The 24861-nt window shown below is 35.7% G+C and overlaps 1 protein-coding gene across 3 annotated transcripts in view; it reads right to left on the bottom strand.

The window, feature by feature from the left end:
* TRAPPC9 (trafficking protein particle complex subunit 9) overlaps positions 1-24861 on the bottom strand; it is a 1102825-nt gene that overhangs the window by 753608 nt on the left and 324356 nt on the right. For all 3 annotated transcript variants that reach the window (XM_056820755.1, XM_056820756.1, XM_056820757.1), the window contains one exon: positions 3673-3797. In XM_056820755.1, the coding sequence (XP_056676733.1) occupies positions 3673-3797 (125 nt within the window). The remainder of the gene's footprint in view (positions 1-3672; positions 3798-24861) is intronic.

Below are 24861 nucleotides of genomic sequence, written 5' to 3'. Positions count from 1 at the left end.
CAACCTGCTAAGAGATCAAGCACACTCTATTCATTCTCTCTATCACCATTCTTCACTCTAAATGCTGCTACTGCCTTCTAAGCATGCTCCTAATATCTGTAAAATAACATTCTGACAGCTCCAAGAAGAAGCCATCATATGTCAACACAGCAAAAAGTAAGAGGCCATTGCTGTTATTTACAGTAGGAAGTGAGAAAGGTGAGAAGGCAGCACAAAGCCTTCCTTTAAAGCTATGGCATTTCCAATAATTAGAAATAGATGGAATAGCTTGTCCTCAAAAAATGCATGAGGCAGACTGGATTTAGAATACCAAGACAATCAATATTTGTATCCCAGCTCTGTCACTAGCTTTGTGACTCCTAAAGTCACAATCTCCCTGAGCAGAGTTTCCTCTTCTGAGAAAACCATAGGTAGGAGCCCAGAGAGATAAGGGTTTTGCCAAAAGAGCTAATAATGGCAGCAACAAGACTGGAATCCAAGTCATCTGAGTGCTAAGCCAGTGCTTTTTCATGTCATCATGCTAAGATGATGGGGATGAACTAAATCATTTAGAAAAAAAACCTTTGTTCTCTAAAAGTTTATAATTCAAGTGTATGTAAAAATTCATCATAATTTAATATAAAACATAAAATTATTACAATGCCATGCTTTGAGAGGTAATCAGGCATCTGTCACTCATGGTACTTAAGGAGAAACTGGATAAATACTTACTAGAAATGTTCTAAACCAGAGAATCCACTCTAAAGAGTATCATCAATTAGCCAAGTCTGAAAGGAAAGGCAATGGTAGGATAAACCTGAGGATTTCTATCCAGAAGTACATTTCAGTACTGTAGATGGCATACTGACAAGACTTAAAAGAAGATACACCTGATACAGTTTGGTATAAAGGCTAAAAGTCAGCCTCATTATCAGGAAAACATGACTTCAAGTAACAATTCTGACCCAATAGTAGCTATGAATCTTTACTTTTCCATGTCAGGAAAGTCTCTAAAATTATGAGTTGTACTATAATGGTTGCAAAACCATATCACAGAATGAGTTCCATTCACCAAAGAAACCACATATTTAATTCTCTCTCTCTCTCTCTCTCTCTCTCTCTCTCTCTCTCTCTCTCTCTCTCTCTCTCTCTCTCTCTCTCTCTCTCTCTCTCTTCTCTCTCTCTCTCTCTCTCTCTCTCACACACACACACACAGAATCAGTAGAACTAGATTCAAATTTGAACTCTAATATTTACTACCTCTATATAACAAATCGTTAAGCTTCTCAAAGCCTCAGTTTCATCACTTGTAAAATGGAGAAAAAAATACATATACCATCAATCTTATGAGGGCAGCACAGTCTATTTATTAGGCTTTAAGAACACAAACTGTTCATGCCACCTTTGGGTTTGTGAAGATTAAATTAACTCCCCTGCCCATTTTTTAGATTTAATCATCAAAAGTGTTAACATCCATTCAGCAGAGATCTAGAAGAAAAAACACTAGCCACAAGAAGAGGACAAATTGTGGGAGTAAAAACACTGAGGAAAAGCAACTGCTTGACTACAGGGGTGGAGGGGACATGACTGAGGAGAAACTCTAAATGAACACTCTAATACAAATACCAACAACATGGAAATGGGTTCGAATCAAGGACACATGTGATACCCAGTGGAATCGTGTGTCAGCTACGGGAGGGATGGAGGGAGGTGGGGAGGAAAAGAAAATTATCTTTGTTTCCAATGAATAATGTGTGAAAAGGACCAAATAAAATAATGTTAAAAAAAAGTGTAAAACACTCACTTAAACATTAAGTGGGAGAGGTCTGTGACCCACGTGTGCAATACTGGGTGACGCTGAATGAGAATCAAATGGACTGCCCCCTGGGAAATCCTAGGCAAAACCTCAACTGTAATTGGTAGACGTAAAAGTGGAAGAAGGCACAGGAAGTGGTGCAAAAGAAAGTGTCTTTAAGAAGGAGAGACAACTTCCTATAGGGAGATCTTCAGAGATCTTCCGAGGGATATTTCGGAGAGTTCTCAAGTTCTTTGTGCTTGAGACTTCTATCTTCATCTTCTTCAGAGTTCTGAGCTCCATTTGGAGACTAGTAAAGAATCTGCTGAGACCTGTACTTGGTGAGACTGTTCTTAAATCTCTCCCTTTGGACTGACATGGGGTGAGTTAAAGAGCTGGCTCCTTTCCTGGATTTTCTGAAAAGACTAGCCTCAGGAGAGACCTATCCTCTTGAGAGAGGCTCCCTGCATCCCCAGGTCCTCAGCTCAAGGCCAAAGCTTCTCCAGCTAAGCCCTGCCTGGATTGGGATCAGAGCAAAATACTTAGTGTGTAGGCTAGATATCTTACCCTATCCTCTCTCTCATTTTCTTACTTTCACTCATTATATATTTTGTAAATAAATTATAAATAAATCTCTTTGGAATTAATTAAATTCCTGGCAACCCTATTCTTAAACAATCCAATCCAACCTTTTATATGAAACCCCTTTTATTCCCCTTAGAGGTTCCATTCATTTTCTATCCATTCAGTGTGCAAGAAAATATCCCCAGGGGCCTCTAGGTGATCCAGGGGACATAACACTGGATCTGGAATCAAGATGACCTGAGTACAAATCTAGTCTGAGATACTTAAAATTAATAACTTTGTGAGGCTAGTCAAGTAAATTAAATTTTCCTCATCTATAAAATGAAAATTATAATAGCACTTTACTCCCAGGGTTATTGGGTGGACAAAATGAGATAATATTGGTAAAAGTACTTTTTAAAAATACGAAATTCTATACAAATGCTTTATTAGATATTTAGGTAGAGGATGAAGTGAAGGAGAAAAGTAAGAGTAAGATGGTAACAAATCATTGATGTGTGACAGAGAAAAACAGAAAAATTCTGAGGCCCAATTCAACTTAACTCAACAAATATTTAGTAAGTGCCTACCATGGCCAAGAAATAGAGAAACTTTAAGTCCAAAAGTCAGTTTGGTTTAGTCTAAATACCTCTATATTTGTGCTCCTCCCAAACATAGGAAAACTCCTTAAATCTAGTTGGAAAGAGGGTATTTGTGTTTGGAGGGATTGGGAGATTCTGTGGGGATGTGAGGGTGGGTTGAATATTTACAATGAAAAATGATTAAATAAAATCATTATAATTTGAAATATTAATTTACTGAGAAAGATCTTTTTGTTCCTTTTTTTAAATTATTTCATCCAATTCCAAACAAGATGCTATATTCATTTTTAACACTGCCGTCTCTATCTTACTTCCCATTCAACTTCCCCTTCTTAACAAAATACAACCGAAGTCACACTCAGGTTTTGTTCAGATTCAGAGTAGAGGTAGAGGTGGAAAAGGGCAAGGGGAAAAGCTCTTCCTACTTGCAGAGGTCTGCAAGTCTAATATGTGCAGGTCTAATATGTGCAGGATAAACTCTACAAGTCACAACATGGTAAAGTTTGAATGCAATTACTTTCTTCAAATTCACAGCAGGTTCAAAGGGAGTAAGATAACAGGTTTTGCTACAGAACAATAATTATATTATCATATGCAAATCATCACCTAACTCCCAGCGTCATATCTTACCAACACCACCTCCCAAACTTTGCCTAATAAAAATCTACACACAGGAAAAAGTTGAGCTGCCCAAATAATGGTATAACTGTTGTCTAGAAACCACTCACTTACTTTTACATGACTGAAATCACCAGCCTTGCTGCCTTCTGGGGGATTCGCTGGTTTGCTGTCAACTCGAGGCTTGACAACCTGTCGAAAAGGACTGGAAAGAGGAAGGCCACTAACACTGATTCCATCTAGGGGGGAAAAAAGGGAGAAAAACATAATGCTAGTGAGTCTTATGCTTTAAAGGGAAGGGAGATGAGTTGCTATTCTAATTGATGCAATCACAGAAGACCCCTGAATTCCAGAAACTGGAATTAATTAATCCAAAATATAAAATAGATATGAATAAGCCCATATCAATTTGAAAGAATTATTGTGCTTTGACCTTAGTACAAAAGCAGACAGTATACATTCTGTAATTAGCTCAAGTCTGAAATCCTTTTCTGGGATGGGAAAGGGGGTGGGAGAGGTCTGGAGGAAAGGTAACAGGCTCCTGATGGAGAAGTTATGGACTCTTGATTATAAAAAAAAAAAGTGGGTGTTTTTGGCTTGGCTAATACTGGAATTTATTTTGTTTAACTATGCATTATTTGTTACAAGGGTTTTCCAGAGTTTTTTTTTCTTCTTTAATGATGGAAGAGGGGTGAAAAGGAAAGAAAATCGATTTTTCTTCATTAAACAAATTACTTTTTAAAAAATAATCAAATACCTTTAGAAATTATAACAAGCTGGAAAGAATCTTTGAGTTAGAAGAGTTATGGAAACATCTTTCTTATTGCACCTCAATTTATTGCACTTCCCAGATATAGTGACTTTTATAAATTTAAAGTTTATGGCAATCCTGCATCAAGAAAGTCTACTGGTGCGTCTTTTCCAGCAGCATGTGCCTACATCATGTCTCTGTCACATTTTGGTAATTCTCACAATGTTTCAAATTGTTTCAATATTAGTTTTATATCTGCTATGATGATTTGTGATCAATGGTCTTTGAAATTACTACCATAATTGTTTTGGAGAACCATAAACTGCTTGATAAATGTTGTATGTGTTCTACAGTGCTCTACCAATTAGCAGTCCCCATCTTCCTCTCTCTCCTCAGGCCTATTTCTTGAAACAGAAAAAAATATTAAAATTATTCCAATTAATAATCCTACAATGGCCTCTGTGTTCAAATGAAAGGAAGAGTCAAGCAATATAGTATTGTAGTCTTATTTTAAGAAATTGCTGCTAAATACCCCAACCTTCTGTAACTACTAGCCTGATCAGTAAGCAGGCATCAACATTGACTCAAGACTCTCCACTAGCAAAAAGATTTTAATATCCAAAGGTTCAAATAATTGTTAACATTTTTAAATAAATTATTTTTAATCAATTAATCAATTAATATTTGTATACACATAATACCATTACATACTTAATAGTCTACAGAAGAATGTAAAAATAAATTTTATATGTCCTGGGAAACCAAAAAATTGTGTCTTGCTTGTTAGCAATATTTGCTTTATTTTGGTAGTCCTAAACCAAACCCACAATAACTTCAAGGTATGCCTGTATTTGAGTTTTGAGTATCTCCTTACTAGCTGAAAGACTCTAACCTCTATGAACCTTCATTTCTTCATTTGTAAAATGGAAATTCAAAAAAATTAATTTTATCTTCTTCAAAGGCTGTTATAAACCAAGTGTTCTGTAAATCACAAAGTGATATGTGTAAACCCGAATTATTATCCCTTGTCTTGTTATACTAATATGGATCCTGGCAACCAAAAGTGCAAAGATGTGGAAAAGGACTAAAAAAAATAAAGTCAAAGATATTGATTCCAAAGGGAAACAAAAACTACAAGCTGCAACAGCCTCTAAGGTAGTCTTCCTGACTCTGGTGTCTTTTCTATACAACTTTCATCTTTATCTTCTTTAAATAATGCATTCAGTTATTTACCTCCAATGAAGTCCTTAATTGGTAGGCATTTATTACATTATCAAATTTAAATGCCTACTTGGCTTTCATGGATCTTCCAAATGTAACTGATTATATTAGCTTAATCTAATTTCCTCTGAGCCCCCCAAAAAGTACTGTTCCTATCTAGTCAGAATGGTCTCTACAGGGCTTATAAACACATCATGCTCATTATCTCTCCTACATCTTCTTCATTATATTTATCTCTGTTTATTTTATTTCTATTTGTTTTCCTATACTATCCTATCCAAATTCTATTGCTCAATATGTAAACAAATCTCATTTCTTCCATGAAGGCATCCTTAGCCATAAAACCAAGCACTTAAAATCCCTTTGTTTAATGATAATGTTATTCTTATATTTCTCAGCTTGTTGATAAGCCCTGTGAGGGCAGAGGATTAAATATTCTCAACAATCATTCATTCAACATTCATTAACATTCAATAAATAATTTCTAATTGCATATTCCTAACACAGTATTAATTCCAATTTAGCTACAAGAAGAGATAACTTTTAGATAAGATATGATCTTTGCTACCATAGAACTTACAAACTACTAACAGGTTAAGAAACAAATAGTATACATTTAAGTTTATTTTCATGATAATTATTTTTGTATTACTATACACTGTCTTAAGTATTTTGTAATATTTGTATATGTTTTGTGCACAATAATCACAGATTCACTCAGAAACACAAAACATATGTTGCAAAAACTTTAACAGCCATCTAGTCTAACCTATACTCAAAATGAATCTCAAAGATAACTCATAAATTTGGTTATCCAGCTTCTGCCTGATATCATTTAAGGAGGGCCTCTCAAGACTGCCCATTCCATTCTGGAATTTTTACAATAATTACAAAGAAGGTGTTTGCTGCTGTTTTTGCTTTCTAAATCAAGCTTTAATGTGTTTTGTTTTGTTACAACTTCCATCCCCAGCTTCTGGTTATGCCTTCTGAAGCCAAGATGCATACAGATGCCATTCCCTCACTAAATACACCCTCTTTTCTACACAAAGAATATGCATTTCCTTCAACAAGGTTTTTCTCCCTCAATCAAACTGGTCTACTTACAGTTCCCCCAATACATTTGCTCTCCTACACCTGTATCTTTACAGAAGTCATCCCCTTCATCAAGTATTAATTTGTTTCTCACCTCTACTTCTTACATGTCCTAGCTTTCTTCAAGGTTCAGGGCAAGTAGCATCTCCTATATGAGCCCTTCCCTAATTTCTCAGAGAGTTAGTAACTCCTTCTAGTCAGAAATAATCACTTTGTATTTGCTTTGTATGCTTTATTAATTTATCGATGTATATTTTGGAATAAGAGAGATTAATCTCTATCTTAACTTCTCTAATATACATATAACACAATATTATACTTGTTTCTAGTCTATTTGGTAAGCCCTATGATAGAAGGGATGATATATTATCAAAAGGTTATATTGTTCAGTAATTAGAACTATTTGAAACACACGTATTTTGTATTTTGCAATATATTTGTTTCCTGTCCAATGCTTTGTGACCCCATTTGGATTTTCTTGGCAAAAATACTGGAGTGGTTTGCCATTTTCTTCTCCAAATCATTTCATAGATGAGGAAACTGAGGTAGTAAACAGGGTTAAATAAAAACTTAAATTTCTGAAGCCAGATTTGAACTTAGGAAGATAAATCTATCTAACCACTGTGCCAACTAGCCAACAACATCCATATATAGTGACTGTGTGTATATACATAGACATATATAATTAACATATCCATATATGCATATATATACTATACGCACAGTCAGAGAGAGAGAGATGGATGGATGAATAAATGGATAGATGGACAGATGGATGGATGGACAGACAGGATAGATAGATAGATAGATAGATAGATAGATAGATAGATAGATAGATAGATGGATAGATAGATAGATAGATAGATAGATAGATGTCCTTGAGGACAAGGACTTTTTTCCCTCATAGACTCAATACCTAGCACACAACAAAGGCTTAACAAATTTGAATAAATGAATTGATAATCAATATGAAGAAAACACTTCACATAATGAATGAAGGAAATCTTTAATAAGCTGAGGAAACAATGCTTGGGATAGCGACCTGTCCTTTAGGACAGTGTTTAATGGTAAATAAGTATTTGTAAGGAAACAGTGAAGCTGTGTTTAGAGCAGAAAAAAAAAATTATTCCCTGGATGGTTGTGTAAAGTATTTCTATCACAAGATATGGAAGAGAAAAATCTGCTGAGCTGGAAATAAGTATGAAAATGAACTAATGTGATATGGGGGACCTGTTTAGCTCTCCCTTTTCCTTCTGTTTTCTCTGCCAAGGAGAATGACCTTTGGTTTTAGAGAATTAAAATGGCTAATAGAGAGTTGAAACCCAAGATAAATATGGGGATAATCAAAAAGCACTTAGCTGCCTTTCAAGAGTTCAAGTTATCAGTCACAAATGAATACTTCAAAGTACCAAAAGAACTGAGATGAGCTTGTTAGCTACTGTCAATGATCTTAGAAAGATTATTGACACACATAAGTGCTAAAGAGTTAGACAGCAAGGGTTATAACAGTTTACAAAAAGGGAAAGAGACTAGAGTCTATAAACTATGAACCAATTCCCAGCAAAATTTAAGAAAAAATTATCTAATAAGCATATACAAGAAGCAGCAGTTAACTTCAAAAAGTCAGCATTACTTCATCCAGATCAGAACATTGATAGTAATTTTATTTCTTTTCTTTTTGTAAACAGTTACTAGACTGGTAGATCAGGGCAGTTTAATTTTAACAAAACATTGAACAAGTCTTCCATAATGTTCATATGGAATAATACAGAGATGAGGGTAAACAATTTTATAGATAGATACAGAACTACTTGAATAGCCAGACCCAAAGAATAATCTTTAATGGTTCAAAGTCAACATGGAAAGAGAAATCTAGAGGACTATTCCATGGATTTGTGATAGGCCCTTTTCCTGTATTTTAAAACTAGTTTTTGTCATTACCTGGAAAAAAGAAATAAATGATCTATTTAACAAATGTGCTGTTAACTTTGATATGAAGGAGAAAGAGCTAAAACAATGAATAATAAGATAAGAATCCAAACGGACCTTGAAGAACCACACTAGCTAATTACAATTAAGCACATCATCAGAAGATTGTCCAACTAATGAGATGTTTAGACACAATAACTCATTAAGTCATATATTAAGGCATGAAAACTGTAATTTACAACAAAAAGGGGAATAACTGCACCCACATTATCTCAAATATTTAAAGTGCTATAATGTCAGAGTAGAGAACACTATAAATATATTTTTCTTTCATGTACCAATCTTATTTACATAGCACAGGATCCTAGGGTTCAAGATAACAATTTGTGAACTGTTAGTTTATTGTTTTCTTCTTCTACTTACATATTTAGTATGTTTTCATCAATCTAAATTGTTTTTGTTTTGGATTATAATATCCAATTCATATAGATAATTTTCATTGTACTAGTCCTGGCACAGACTCATTCAATTCAACTCAATGTGAATTCACTGAACATAGTACAAGACATTATACTCAGTAATAGAGGAGACACAGAGATGAATAAAATGTGGTCCATAATCTGAAATATAATAGAGGTGAGATATGTGCCAATACCTATAATACCAGATAAAATGGGACAATTGTAAGAAAATAGCACAAAGGAATTTAAAGAAATATAATTTCTGGTTCCAGGGATAAAAGAGGTATTTCAGGTGGTACTAAAGGTGATGGAATTATAAGTCACAAGATGTAGTGAGAAGAGCAGTAGATTTGGAATACGGTAACCTAGCTCCAAATTTTGGCTCTAATAAATGTCTCTGTATCCTTAAACAAATCAAGTAACTTCGATAGGTCTCTATTATCTTCTCTGTCAAATGAAAGGGCTGAAAAAACTTGGTAGTATGCCAACTCTAAATCTATGATTCTATAATCTTTAGAGGCACAGATTTAGGAGATCTTTTCAGGTGAAAGGAACAGTAAGCAAAGACAGAGTTTAAAAAAACAATAACTAGATATACTCAGGGAATGGCATATTGTTTGATTTAATAGGGACATAGGAAAGATGGTGAGGAAGAGAAGGATAAATAATTACAAAGATAAGTAAGGGCCACATCATGGAAGACCTTGAATTCTAGGGTCTATAGACAGGATTTTATATAGCACACAACAGTTTCCTGATTAGTATGATGAAGTAGAGAAAAATTCCAATTGTTCCAATAGTGAGATATAGTCTGAATTATAGAAGTGAAGGAAAATATGAGAAGAAAGGCTAATGGTAAGGAGTCTAGGTAAGAAAACTACTGTGGTAGTTCTAATGAATAGTAATGTCATTAAAACAGTGTAGCAACAAAAGGTCTGAAAATAAAGGGTCAGATGTGAAAGACTTGCAGAAACCCTAGAGCTGTGATGGCAAACCCATGGCACACATGCCAAAGACAGCATGCAGAGATCTCTCTATGGGCACCCATACCATTTCCAACAAAGTTGCTCCCTTCTCATTCTCTACCGTGCCTCCCCACCTCTCTGTGCTTACTCCCTCCCCCCTGTGTGGAGCATTCAGGTCCCTCCTCTTCCTTTTTTCCCTTCCCTGTCTGGGACTAGAGGCTGAAGGGGAGTGGAGGGGGTAGGTATCCTTTCCTGCCACTGGGCCCAGCCCCACCCTAAAAGATCTCCACTTTCATCCTTCTTTCCTTGCCAGTCACCAATCTAGACAGTAGCCTCACTCCCCAAAGGCTAACTGAGCTGCCTCCACTCCCCTGCTCTCACCCCATGTAGGTCTCAGCCTAATGGGTAGGCACAGCTGCAGGGGCAGGTCCCCAGGACATAGTCCCCCACCCCCAATGCAGGGGGGTGGGGGCACTCAGTCTCTGAGCCACCTCAGGGCACTGAAAGCAGTGGGGGAAGTTGGGCAGCACCCTTTGCCATCACTCTCCTAGAGGCAGCATGGTACAAACAAAAGAACGTGGGCTCTGAAGGCAGAAGCCATGGACCAAATCTTACTTTTTTTGTTTGCTATTTATATTACCTTTAGCAAGTCACAATCTCCCTGGGCTTCATTTCCCTTTTCTAGATTAAATGGTCCCTGAGTAGGTCCCTTCTAACTCTGGATCTATAAACAACATAAACATATTAATAATTGACACTTATATGATGCTTTAAGTCTGACAGAATGCTTCCCTCAGAACAGCATTCAGTTAAGTAGCATAAGTATTATTATCCTCATGCATAAGACAAAGACACCACAAGAGTAAGTGGATTACCTAAGACTATATAACTAGTGATTATTAAAGGTAGGATTTCTATGAAAAGTTGCTTCGGACTCAAAATCCAGCACTCTGTCTGCAAAAGCATGCATCCCACTGTAGCAATACAAGGACAATGTACAAAGATGAGGCAACAGACAAAACACAACTAATTAAATATAAGGACAAAGGAAATAAATTCACAATCTGAAACCCAGGTAACTAGGAGGATTGCTTTATTACCAGATAAGGAAAATAATATGATATCATTTTGAAGGGAAATAAATTTTTGAAAAATAATGCTTTTAGAGGACACAGTTCTAAAAATTTTAGAAGTGGTACAATGGTTATTGTCCTTCTTACTCAAAGAAGAGCAAACTGTCATCATTATGCCAGGGTCAGCTTACATAAAGTGAACTGATTATGGCTGATCAGAACAATAGAAGCTCAGAAGGTTCTAGCACAGGTCAGGCACAAATCACCCATATGAATATTTGCAACTCAAATTTCCCTAAATTTTCACATCTCATGTTTCTTTGGAGCTACTAAAATTCTGCTTTGCTCATCAAACAAACAGTTGATGCACACTATACTGGAGAGTCACTGTAACTCACAATTGATACCAAAATTTGAGTGATCTTTAGAGTGTCCTTGTATCACTTCTTCTGACTTCTATAAGGATGATATTAGAAAATAAGTCTTGTTACAGTAGTTTAGAGATAAGAAGTAGAGAAGTTGACTTGAGAAAGAATTCAAGTTTCAAGTATAGCTGAGACAGTGTCCATTTCAAATGTTGACAGTTGTAAGTTTTTCTCTGGCAGTTGTCAGTCACACACAGAGACTCTTGCTCTGAATGCTTGGAGGAGGTAATATCCTTTGTCCCTCCCCCCATTCTCTCTTCTCACTGTCTGAGGTAAAGACCTGAAGAAGTTAAGTGCTTTCTTTTTCCAACTTGGGAAACACTATTGACTATCTATTACTGTCTTTATAGATTGTTTGACTCTGAAAACATCAAAGAAAGATCTGGTCTTTGGTTTGAACTCTGAGTCTACTAAGGCTCAGAGTCCTAACTTGGTTCTTTTTGAGACTCAAACAGTTAGCCTCTGTTATTTTTATAACTTGGAGGAGAATTAAGATTTATAAGGATAATAGTGTCGTTTATTGTAGAATAGGGAAAATTTGGGTCATTCAGATCAGGAAGGATCAGTGTAGCCTGTGGAACAGGAAAAGTGATTCCATGCAGAACCACGAAGTTTTTTATTTGGGTGGAGGTAGAATCCTTTAGAGTTAGAAAACCTTTTATCATTATATATTTAAATAAATATTTTAATTTTTATAACCAGAGTCTCTTTAGCATCCTTGCACCTGGCCCTGAAGAGAAGTTCATTTATGAGCTTCACTTCACCCATATACACTAAGGATATTTTGTGAGCGCAGCAAGCAGAGTATCTGAAATCAGTTTATAATCAATAATCAAAATCCATTGCTATATTAGCTTTTGTAGATTTGCCTTTTATTTTTGCACCTCAAAGTGATCACTTGCCTTGTGTGAGTTCTTGGTAAAATAATCTTTTAGGCAAACATATGTTTGTCATGAGAACAATGTGGCCAGCTCACTGGAGGAGTTCTCTCTGCAGTAGGGTTTGAATGTTTGGCCATTTAGCTAGAAAAAGGACCTCATTAATAAGTTTGGTACCTTATCTTGCCAGCTGCTTTTCAGTAGCTTCCTAATACAATTCAAGTTGCTGGCATGGCACTAGTAGACTTCCCAGGTTTCATAGGCATACAACAACAAGGTCAGCACAGTGACTCTGAAGATCTTCCATTTCGAGGGCATTCTAATACCTCTTCTCTCTCATACTTTCCTTTGAAGACTCCCAACCACTGAGTTAGATCTGGAAATGCAAATATCAACCTCATCATCTAATGGACATCCCTGGAAAGTATACTGCCATAGTAGGTGAACGTATACACAGCATTCAAAATTTTTCTATTTTCTCTAACCAGTGGTTGCACATATGGATGGGGTGGTGCAGACTAGTGGAGAATTATTGTTGGTGTCAATTGTCAAGCCAATATTAACACAAGCAAAAGAAAATTGATTCCTATTCTGTTTCATATAAGCCTTAGAGGCTGCATTGAGAGTACAATCATATGCAAACAAACACCAATTCTCCCTCCACTTTAGCCTTTGCTTAAAGCCTTTTCAAGTTAAATAATTTGCTGACCTGGATGCCATTTCTGTCCTATTCAAAGGTGTCCAACAACATCATTGAAAATATTATGCTAAAAATCTTGGGAGCAAGTACACAGCCCTGCTTCACTCTATCAGTGAATGGGAAAACAGAAAAGTATCATCCGTTATCCAGAATCTGTGCAAGAATGTCTTTCTGAAATACCTGGGGTACTATACTGATGAACTTCTCTGAGCAAACAAATTTTGCTAAATTACACTGAAGCACAGCTAATTGGAATTCTTGCCCAAGTCACTACCCTAGAGAGTCCCAAACAGCTGAAAAAGCAAAATAATTAAGAAAATCATAGGTTGGTGCAGATTTCTCATCTTCCCCTAAGTGTTGATCTCAGTGGTTACTAGGGCAGGAGGCCAACATCAAAGATACCAGTTTGTTTAGATAAGAAGCAGCTAGATAGTTCTATTGGTATGATTATGATCCTGGACTACATTAAAAGAAATATCACTTCCAAGAAAAAGTAGGTAACAATTCCAGTCTACTCTAACTTGTTCAAATCACATCTGGAATATTACATTGAAGAGTACATTGAAAATCTAGAAAGTATCCAGAAGAAGGAAAACATAAAAGGTGATGGTCATGCCATAAAGGAAATCAATGAAGAAACCTGAAAAATAAAAGAATAAAGTAAGAAATACTTGGCTCCAGAGGGTAGAACTAGAGGCAACAGTTTTCAGCTGAGAAAAGAAAAATATATGACTAATAAAAGGGAGTGGAAAGAATATTGGATCTGGAGTCAAAAATCTGTGTTTGAATCCCAACTCTTTTTTAAGTGAAATAAATATGTTTCAGTCTGTACTCAGAGTTTATCATTTCTGATGTGGATAACATTTTTCATCAGGAGTCCTTTGGAACTGTCTTATGTATGGAGCCAGAGATGGAGTATCTTGTGAAAAGAACAGCAAGGAGACCAGTGTCACTGGATCACTGCCAGCCTGGGAAAATGGGGAGTGGTAACAGAAAGGCCAAAAAAAAAAGACTGGGAAGATAGAAAAAGGTCAGGTTTTGAAGAAGAAAAACAGAAAATTTTATATTGGATCCTTGAGTTAAATGGGAATCATTGCAGTTTTCTTAATAAGGGGTACTGACACAGTAAGAACAGGGCTTCAGTTAGATTAATTTGACTGCTGTGTGTAGAATATGGTTTGGTTAAACACAGGTCAGAAAAACCACCAAATGGGTACTGCAATAATGCAGTTATGAGGTGAGAAGGGCCTGCACAGGGTGATAGCAGTGTCAAAGGAGAGAAGGAACATATAAGAAAGCTGAATAGATACCTAAGTGACCAAAAAAGAGACATTTATCTTTTATTATAGAGGCAATAGGAAGCAATGGGAGTTAGTTGAGTAAGAAGGTCACTTGGTCAGATCGACACTAAAGGAAAACACTTTGGCAAGAGTGTATAAAGTATATTTTAAAAGGGAGAGACTTCAGGAAGGAGGATGTTATAAAAATCTAGGCAAGGAGTGATGAAGGCCTGAAATAAAGTGTTAGCTATGTTTGTGACAAGAAAGAAACTGAAAGATTTCTAAATGGATATGTGGATAAGGAGTGATGGAAAATGTTCTTTTTCTTATAAATCTGAATTGATTCCTTATATATCTTGAAAATTAGCCCTTTATTAAAGAAACATGAAGTTTTTTTGCTATTTTTCTGTTTCTCTTCTCATTTTAACTGCACTATTTTTGTTTGGACAAAAAAGCCTTTTAATTTTATGTAATCAAAACTGTCCATTTTACCTTCTGTAATCCTCTCTACCTCCTGTGGGTTCATGAATTTATCCTTTATCTACAGATATGATGGGTAATTTCTTTCTTGCTCTTCTAATTTTTTTATTATGTCATCAAAAACACCCCTGACACATTTAAATGACTGTTATAAAGATTTTATAGATATGAAGAATTAATCATGTATGTCAGGAGTTATATAAGTTTTGGGTTTTTTTTTAAACCCTTACCTTCCATCTTTGAATTAATACTGTGTATTGGTTCCAAGGCAGAAGAGTGGTAAGGGCTAGGCAATGGGAGGGTTAAGTAACTTGCCCAAGGTCACACAGCTGGGAAGTGTCTCAGACTAGATTTGAACCTAGGACCTCCCATCTCTAGGCCTGGTTTTCAATCCACTGAGCAACTTAGCTGCCCCCAAGTTACCTTCTGGGAGCATTAATAGATATTATTTTTTTCCATTCTTTTGGTATTTTCCATTCCTTGAGATAACTTTTAAAATTTTATAAGAAATTAAACACAGACATACACATACATGTGTTTGTATACTGTTAAAATAGGAAATAAGACTTAAGACATGCGTGATTGACAGGGCATGGGATTAGAATTTTCCTTGGAGCTGGTGAAATAGAATCCCAGAGGAACAGTTAAGCAACTGACAATCTCTTTGGACCTAGACAAAGGAGGAGTATTTTCCTGGAGCAGCTTGAGAAATCATCATTCAAACTACAAGCCTGGGAATATCTTTGGCTGTGGAAAAGAAGGCAGTCTTTATTCTTTTGCTGGGCAGATAGAACAGACCACCTTTGGATATTTCTCTTGGGATTTTTGGACTTTGCCCACCAAGATAGTCTGTTATGAGATTACTAATCCCTTAATACTTTGCCTTTAATGTACTTAGAAATAACATAGTTATAGTCAGATATCTTATAATTTAGAGGGTAAAATAAATAAGATCTTTCCCTTTCCCTTCTTTCCCTTTTTACCTTTCCTTTCCTTATTTAATAAAATCAAAATATTTATATGTCCCTTCTATGTTTCTTTCCTAAAACCTCTTCAATACTATTATAATATATATATATATATATGTATATATATATATATATATATATATATATATATATATATATATATATATATATATATATATATATATATATAGCTTGTTATACTGGAAAGGGCAGTACAACTGAAATTTCCCAATCAATAAGTATGTATGAAGCACCTAATATGCATCGGGCATTGTGTTAGGCACTTTGTACACAACAGTTCCTATTCACAGAGTTAACATTCTAATGGGAGATACAAATAATTATAAAATCAATGAATAAATATGTACATATATAAATATGCACAAAGAGAAGGTACTTAAATATAAGGTAGTATGGAAGAAAAGGCAGTCAGTTTTCTCACCTTCCCATATACTTTCATCATTGAAAAAAGAATAAAAGGAAAAGAAAACCCTTGTAACTAATATGCAGAATCAAGCAAAACAAATTTTCACATAAGTCATGTCACCCCTGGGTTTTAGTTATTTATAAATATTAGTTGTTAAGGACAGCAAGGTAGCCAGTGGATAGAGCAGGATAGGTCTGTTGTCAGGAAGACCTGAATTTGAATATGACTCAAACATTTCTTGGCTCTGTGACCCTGGGCAAGTCACTTAAGCCTGTTTGTTTAGCCCTTGTCCTTCTGTCTTAGAGTTGGGACTAAGACAAAAGGTAGGGATTTAAGAATAAATATTAGTTATATATTAGAACTATATTACAGGGGGCAGCTGGGTAGCTCAGTGGATTGAGACATTTCCTAGCTATGTGACTTTGGACAAGTCACTTAACCCCCACTGCCTAGACCTTACCACTCTTCTGCCTTGGAAGCAATACACAGTATTGTTTCCAAGACAGAAGGTAAGTTTAAAAAAAAAAAAAAGAACTATATTATATGAGCTTATTGATTTTTCCTGGTTTTCCCAAAACTGAGCTCTAGTTTACTACTTAAAGGGGAATTAGCCTCTATAATTTTCATGTTGTTAGTACTAAATGACATATTTAAAGCAGAATTTAACTCCTTTCCTTGATATTCTTATGGGCCAAAGAAATTATGTAGAATTTTATTCTTTTAAAAAATTATCTACTTTTGTAAGAAAAAAGCAGTGTTTTGAAAATTATCCATTTCTTAAAATATCAGTTTCTTGTTTTAGACCTCACTTATAATAACCAGAGTGTCACTAATCAAATTTATCTCTCTTATTGCAACTTTCAAGGAAATATAATATTTTATATATTATATCATATATTTGTATGTATATTATTGTATTGTATATTATTTTAACAAAGAACTAGGAAGCGCGTTGTTAGAAGATGGCCTTTAAGATGCCATTTTACTCTACCAAATCAAATGTTTGGTGGTAACAAACAAGAAGGCTCTTATATTCTCTATGTCTTTCAGTCATTTTGTGACTGTAAAGACGTGGACTACTACAGAAAGAAAATTTGCAAAATTTGTATTTCCCATTCTCATACCTTCATCAAAGTTATTTACTAGACTAACGATTAAAAATAAGAATAATAAAATAACTTATTTTAAGATAAATAATAATAATGATATGAGAAGGAAAGTAGAAAAATTGCTAGAAAAATGACCTCAGAAACAGGAGGAACTGGATTCCAGGTTTGCCTCTAACACACATAGTGACTGTGTGAATAGAGAAAATCACTTAGTTCCTCAGGACCCTCAAGCGACACTCTAAGACTAATAAGTTACAGAGTAGGTGATGATTACTGCTGGTAGGACTTTCCTCTCTAGATATTATCTCTCTGTCAATACTCAAGAGGATTTGTGATCTTAATGATTCAGGAGTTCCTTCCAAAAATATGGATTGCAAACCATCTCTGCCACCTCACATTGTAAGGTATAAATACAGTATTTTAGCAGTCCAGAAGCACCTGAATTGCAAATAAGAAAGAGCAACAGATTTAAGAGTTGGGAAGAAGGCATTTCAAATCAGACACTGACTAGCTGAATGATTCTGGGCAAGTCACAACTTCTATAGGACTCAGTTTATTCAACTGGAAATTACAGATAACAGCAACTACCTCAAAGGGTTGTTGTGAAGATAAAATGAATAATATTTGTAAAGCTTTTAGCACAGCCTCTGTCACATAGCAGGCATTAAATAAAATGTTAACTATTGTTGATGTTGTTATAATAATAATAACAAATTATCCCTTGCTATTACCATGTGAATAACCCATCCTCTCTTCTTGTTATAGGAGCTTCCTATACAAATGAAATCTTAGGACTGCTCCTAATTATAATAGCCACAATCTGGGATAAGAGAAAGAACACTGAATAGAAGAAGATAAAAGTTCATTTCCAGACTCAGAAAGTTATCTGTTTGACCTCTACTGAATACTAAGTTTTCCATTGGTTTTTAATGGAGATAAGAGATGTATCCATTGCCTACCTATCTCACAGGACTATTGTGAGAATCATGTGAAATGACATATATACATATTTTCAAATATATGCATGTTGTGTGTATATAACTAAAAGGTAACTCTAAAGTACAGAGATAAATTAGCAGTTAAAATAGAAAAGGATGAGTAAGAGGCATTATTATTGTATGCCCAGGTCTAAATTTCAGGGATCAAAGACACTATTTTTTCTTAATATTTTTTTTACAATTACATTTAAAAATAATTTTTAAGCTTTAATTTTTATAATTTTTACTTCCAAATTCCCTCCCATTCTCTCTATCCTCCCCCCTCATTGAGAAGGCAAGCAATTTGGCATTGGTTATACATATGCAATCACACAAAGTATGTTTCAAAATTATTAATGTTGTGAAAGAAAACAGACAAAAAATAAAGAAAAAGAAAGAAAGGAATATAATTTGATCTGCATTCAGATTCTCTCAGTTCTTCCTCTGGATGTGGATAATAATTTTTCTAGATGTGAATAATAATTTTTCATCATTAAGTCCTTCAGAATTGCCTTAGATTTTGGTATGCTGAGAATAGCTAAGTTGTTCACAGTTGATCATTATACAATATTGCTGTTATTTTGTACAGCAATCTCCCAGTTCTGCTCATTTCACTTTGAATCAGTGATTCTGTCTTTCCAGGTTTTTTTTCTGAAAGCATCCTACTCACCATTTCTTATAGTACAATAGTATTCCATCACAATCACATACCACAGTTTGTTCATCCATCTCCCAATGGATGGGCATTCTTTAAATTTCCAAGACTTTGCTATCACAAAAAGAGCTGCTATAAATATTTTATACATATAGGTCTTTTCTTTTTCAATTTATAATTTTTTCTATCTAAAATCTGAATCCTTTCCTATTCTCTGAGCAGAGGTATCTGGGAACCTGGAGCATTCATCAGCTCATAGGATGTTGACAGAAAATGTTGGAATTAGTAAGGGTCATAGGGATCATCTAACCTAACCCCTCATTTTGCAGCTATGGGAATGAAAGCCAAAAACATAATGTGATAGGAACTGGTCACACAGTGACCTACAAATTAGAAGAGGTAGAAACCATCTTCAGGTCCTCAGACTACAAATTCCAGGGCGGTGCTAAAAATAGCACAAAGAAATCAAGAAATAATAGTCACCACAACAAGCACTCTGAGGGGAATAGGAGATGGTATCTAAATTGTAAATAGGAACAGATGACTGCTAGCTTGAGTAGGAGGCAGAAGAGGAAGCATGCTTGTCAAGAGGATTGGGGAGAAGCAAAAAGAGGAGAGAAGAAAGAAAAAACAAAATTATGTTCAAAGGAGGGCTTAAAATGGACAAAAAGCATGGGATTATAGGAAAAAGAGTGAAATGGGAAGAGGTTTTCAGGGGGAGAGGCAAAAAAGAGTACCATATTCAGTCATTCAGTCCATTTCCCTGCCAACAGAGTTATCACAAATAGAACAGAGAACAGATTGAAAAGACAATTAATAGAAATACAGAACAGAAAAAGCAATAGACAGATGAATGCAGCCCACAAAGAAGATCTAAGAGTTTAGTGGGCTTATCTTCATCACAAGAATAGTGTTTATTTTATTTGGGTCTGTAAATTTGTCATGAATACCATAGAGGTTTTAGAAGAGAGGTGTTTTTTTTTTCATTTCTCACTGAAATAATGTAATTTCTCTAATAAATATGCTTGCAAAGAGTGGAAAATAAAATATTGTATAACCCATCTCTGAATAAGTATGACTTCATAGAATCCTAGAAAACAACTCAAAGTTCAACTACACATTACACAAATAAAGAATCTGAGGCTCAGAAAAGCTGTGACTTTTCTTACATGCACACATCTAGTAGGAACACTACTGAAATAAGAGACCAAGTCTTCTCAGTGGTAGACCAGAGCTCTTTCTGCTATTCCACTATTCATTTATACAGAAAAAACTTGAAGGTCAGGAAAGAAGCAAAAAAGATAAAGAAAAGTTTCCCAGCAGTAAAAATGTTATACATTAACAGTAGATGCACTATATTTATAAATCAGTTCTTTGCATCTGATTATTCAAAGCCTACTTACTTTCACTTATGCAAAACTCAAACAAGATTAGTAATCTGATTTTTCATCCCCAAAGAAATCAGTCAATCAAAATAAAAAAGGGAAAGTGGATAATAATACCTGGCTAGTTACAGGAACACTGGGCAATGAGAAGTGATTGCTTACAATCTGATTTAAAAGAGCATACAAGAACTAGTGTGGGACCACTTAATGCAGGAACAAATCACCTTACATATCTCCAATGGTTTTGCCATCAGCACTCTCTCAGAATTCAGACCAGTAAGTTGTATGTTTGATTGTCCTGGGTCATCAAGAAAAATCAGAATGATGTTCAGTTTCCAAAGCAATAAAAGCATAATTTTTTTACAAATTTTCCATTCATAGATTAAAATTCTAAAAATTATGGTGCTTAAAGGAATTAACTCTAGTTATCCAAAAAGTTTACCTATCCAGAATAACACCTTTTCCCCAAAGATCTACAAAACAAAAGTCTTAATTATATTCAATCTCACTCTTGAATGTTCATTCACCCAGAAAATAGTATTCCTGTTGTGGAAAGTCTATCTCTACAATTTTTCACCAACCAACCAATACCAAAGAGAAGATAAAATACATAGTACAGGAAAAAGAAGAGATGTGAGGGCCAAAGGTTTGAGCAAAAGACCTGGACCACAAATGTATTAGTCATACAACCTTGTTCAATTCACATCCTTTCTAAGCTTCAAATTCCTCAGGTATAAAATTGGGTCAATGAAATACCTGCCCTCCCATGGGCAAGATGAATTAACTTCATTCTGTTTGGCCTCAAAGGGTATGGTATGGTAGTAGTCTCTCGGAAGCCGAGAATGATGATTGTCTTTGTGCATGTGTGCACAAAGATACTTGTGCGTGAAAGAGATTTAAGTGGAAAAGTCGGTGCACAGAGACAGTCCCACTCTCTCAGTGTTGGAAGCCTGGGTCCAGTGGCATGAAAAATCATTACACCTGGAGACTTCCTCAGCTGCATTGGGGGGCCGTGTTGTCCTTTGTGTTCCAACACGCCCTAAGCACTCCACAGTGCTTTGCTGCATCGCCATCTCAGCCGTTGAACCTTCTTGTTGGTTTCTTCCGCCTGTTCCGCCAAAACATTATACGTTATACCTGTATAATGTGGGTCATTAAGAACTGATCTTTCTCTATTCCAGTATACTGTATATGAAAGGGTAGAATTAGAGCATAATGGGTTGTCTGAAGAAATACTGAGCTCTTCCTTACTAAAAATCTTAATGAGGAAACTGGAAAGCCACTTGTGGGCATGATGAATAGGGGATTCTTGTTAAGGTATAGACTAGACTAAATGATATACCAACTCTAAGATTCTATGCTACATGTCTCAGAAGATTACAGTAAGGATTAAATAAAATAAGCATTAAAATATATAAATATAAGTTTATTATTTAAAAAGGAGTCATCAATCATCTCCCTTTCCTTGGGGGCAAGAAGGCTCCTTCTGTGATCTGTAAACTGCTTAGTGTAGGTATTTCTTTCAAGTGACCTCAACTACGAATCATACATGGTTGGATGATTTATCTTGTATGAATCTTATTGATGTCCTTCCATAAATCTACCACAAAATATCTACCCAAAATGCTGAAGCCTTTCTCTACCTCTAAAATGAAACCCATGGTCATCCAAAGGTTATGTGAAGTCAGAAGATATTGGTTCAAATTAAACTTTCCCTTCTTATTAATTATATGTCCTTGTGAAAGTCAGTTAACCTCCTGAGGCATCAGATTCTTCATTGATAAAATGAGAAACTAGGCTAAAAGAACTCTAAGGTCTTCCCATCCAGTAATAGATACTCAATCCTATGATCCCCCGGACTTGCTACATAACCAGCCTCTTTTCTTCCCTAATCATTACACCCTTTATAGTTGGAGCCTCTGACCAATTTCTTGCATGTATTTTGTTGCAGTTCACTCATATACTCCATTTTGTTGTTGTTGTTTAGTCATTTTTTTCAGTCATGTTCAACACTTCATGATCCCATTTGGGGGTTTTCTTGGCAAAATCAATGGGATGTTTTGTCACTTCCTTCTCCAGTTCATTTTACAAATAAGGACATGAAGTAAAATAGGTTATATAACTTGCCCAGGGTTGCACAGCTAGTAAATGTCTGAGAAAAAACCTGAACTAAGATCCTTTTCCCCTTTCCTTTGAGTATAAACCTAGTAGTGGTATCACTGCACATTTTAGCAATTTTTTAGCTATTTTTACAAAGTGCTTTCCAGAATGCTGGGACCACTTCACAGACCCACCAAACTATATTATAATGTACCTGCTTTCCCAAAAATCCTCCAGCATTTTCCTTTTTGTCAATCTGACGGATGTGAAATGGAACCAAAGAGTTCTCTTAATCTACATCTCTCTAATGATCAATGATTTATATCACTTTTTCATATGGTTCTGGATAACTTGGATTTCTTCTTTTGAAAACTGCTTATTCATATCATCTGATCATTTATTGATGGGGGAATTGCTTTTAATCTGAATTAAGTAACCTGTGAATCTTAGAAATAAGATCTTGATCAGAGAAACTTCCTACAAGGGTTTCCCCATTTATCTGCTTCTCTTCTAATTTTAGTTGCATTGGTTTTGTTTGTGCAATACCTTTTAATTATATGTAATTCAAAACTGTCCATTTTCTCTTCTATGATCCTCCTGATTGTTGAGTAATGAACTCTCCCCCTAACTCCTAAACAGACTTGACAAGTAATTTCTTCTTTGCTTCTCTAAATTTGCTTGTGATGTCACTCTTTAGGTTTAAGTCATGCACTCAATTTGGATGTTTTCTTGGTATACATTCACACCTGTTAAATTTGTTCCAGCCCTTACTTTAGGAAAAGCATGGTATAGCAAAACAAATAAGCAAAAAACCCACTGGCTCAGGACTGAGAGGACATATGTACAAATCCTAATTTTAAAAATTACAATTTAAGAAAGTCACTTTACCTTCTAGGTTTCATTTGTAAAAAGAGGAGAGCTGGACCAGATGCCTCTGTGGTCCCTTCCAGTTCTAAATCTCTTATCCAATTAATTCTTTATGATCTTATTTTGACACGCTGGATTTGGAGATGTATCATAAAGGAATAGCATGAGCAAAGGCCAAACTGAAGGAAAGTGTATATGTATATGTAAATGTGTATATTACACGAAAAGTAACCCATTTATGTCTAAGAAAAGAGCATGACAGGGAAGAATGAAAGAAATGACTAGAAAAGTAGACCACTGATTGTGGCAGAGCACCACAACTACTGTGGTGACATTCAAATATTAAGATTTTCATTTGCAATAACAATCAGTTAACAATATTTATAGCAAGATAAATGTCTGTTACTAATAAGAGTGGTCCCTATCCCTGGTGCCTCTCCCTCCCACTGATCAGAAAAGGTTGGTGATGGATATCTGGGAGCTCTTTCCAGGTCCTCTGTTTGAGGAGAGCACCCTGGAAATTCACCTCATCATTTCCTAACTGGCTGCTCTCCTGGACTTCAAGATCTCTGGAAACTCATCATTCTCAAGATGAAATCAACTTTAAAGTTATCACTTCATCAGACTGTTTGCCACAAAAAATAACCTTCATTCTACCTTTCTATCTCCACCCCTGCTCCAGTTTTCCTACATTAGACTGTGAGCTCCTTGAGGGCAGGGACTGATTTGTGCCTTTCTTTGTATGCCCAATGCTTAGCACAGTGCCCTGGCACAAAGTAGATGCTAAATGAAAGTTTATTGACCCTGACACTGATTCTGCTTTCAAGTGATCCATGCAGGTATCATAGTATAATAGAAAGAAATAAAAAGTGTCTGGAGACTACAGTTCAAATCTAGGTTCTGACACATTAGTTATATGAAGAAGGCAAAATCATTTCACCTATCTCATCAGCAACTTTCTCTTTCATGAAAAGGGTAGAATAATACTCCTCCTATCTACCACATAGGACTGTTATAGGGGAAAAGATGGGGCAGGCAGCAGGATGCCCTGAGGAAAAGATGGGTAACGATAGTGCTAGGTGGGTTAAGCAATTTGACACCTCAGATCCAATACAGACAGCGTAGGATCTTGAGCCCATAAGCCCCTGACCACCATCCCTATTTCCAAGCTAACCCCCACAGACATCTTTCTGGGAAACAATCCTTTTGGAGAAGGGGCTCCATTATCTCTACAACCAATAACAAATTGCAACAATGAACAGATAAGTCCAAGAGCCCCAGGAATAGCTGCATTCTCTAGGTTACTACCTCCAGTTCGAGGCAAGGGACCAATCCATATAATGATGTGACCTTGACGACTGCCTGGGCAGGTGGTGCAATCCCCATGTCCTCAGTAGCCATAGCTACTAGTGATCCTGAAAAGAAAGCTCTTACCCTCAAAGTCTTTGGCACTCTCATATGGTTAAACATCAAAAACATATGGTATCATTAATGGAAATTAACCCTAAAAAAGATACATTACCATCTATCTACTTTGTCATTGTTCCCTCAGGACCAAAG

This window comes from Monodelphis domestica, chromosome 3 (genome assembly GCF_027887165.1).
Source record: "Monodelphis domestica isolate mMonDom1 chromosome 3, mMonDom1.pri, whole genome shotgun sequence".
In the NCBI taxonomy this organism is placed as follows: Eukaryota; Metazoa; Chordata; class Mammalia; order Didelphimorphia; family Didelphidae; genus Monodelphis; species Monodelphis domestica.
Note: the sequence above shows the minus strand (reverse complement) of the source record. Positions and strands in the feature narration are given on the sequence as shown.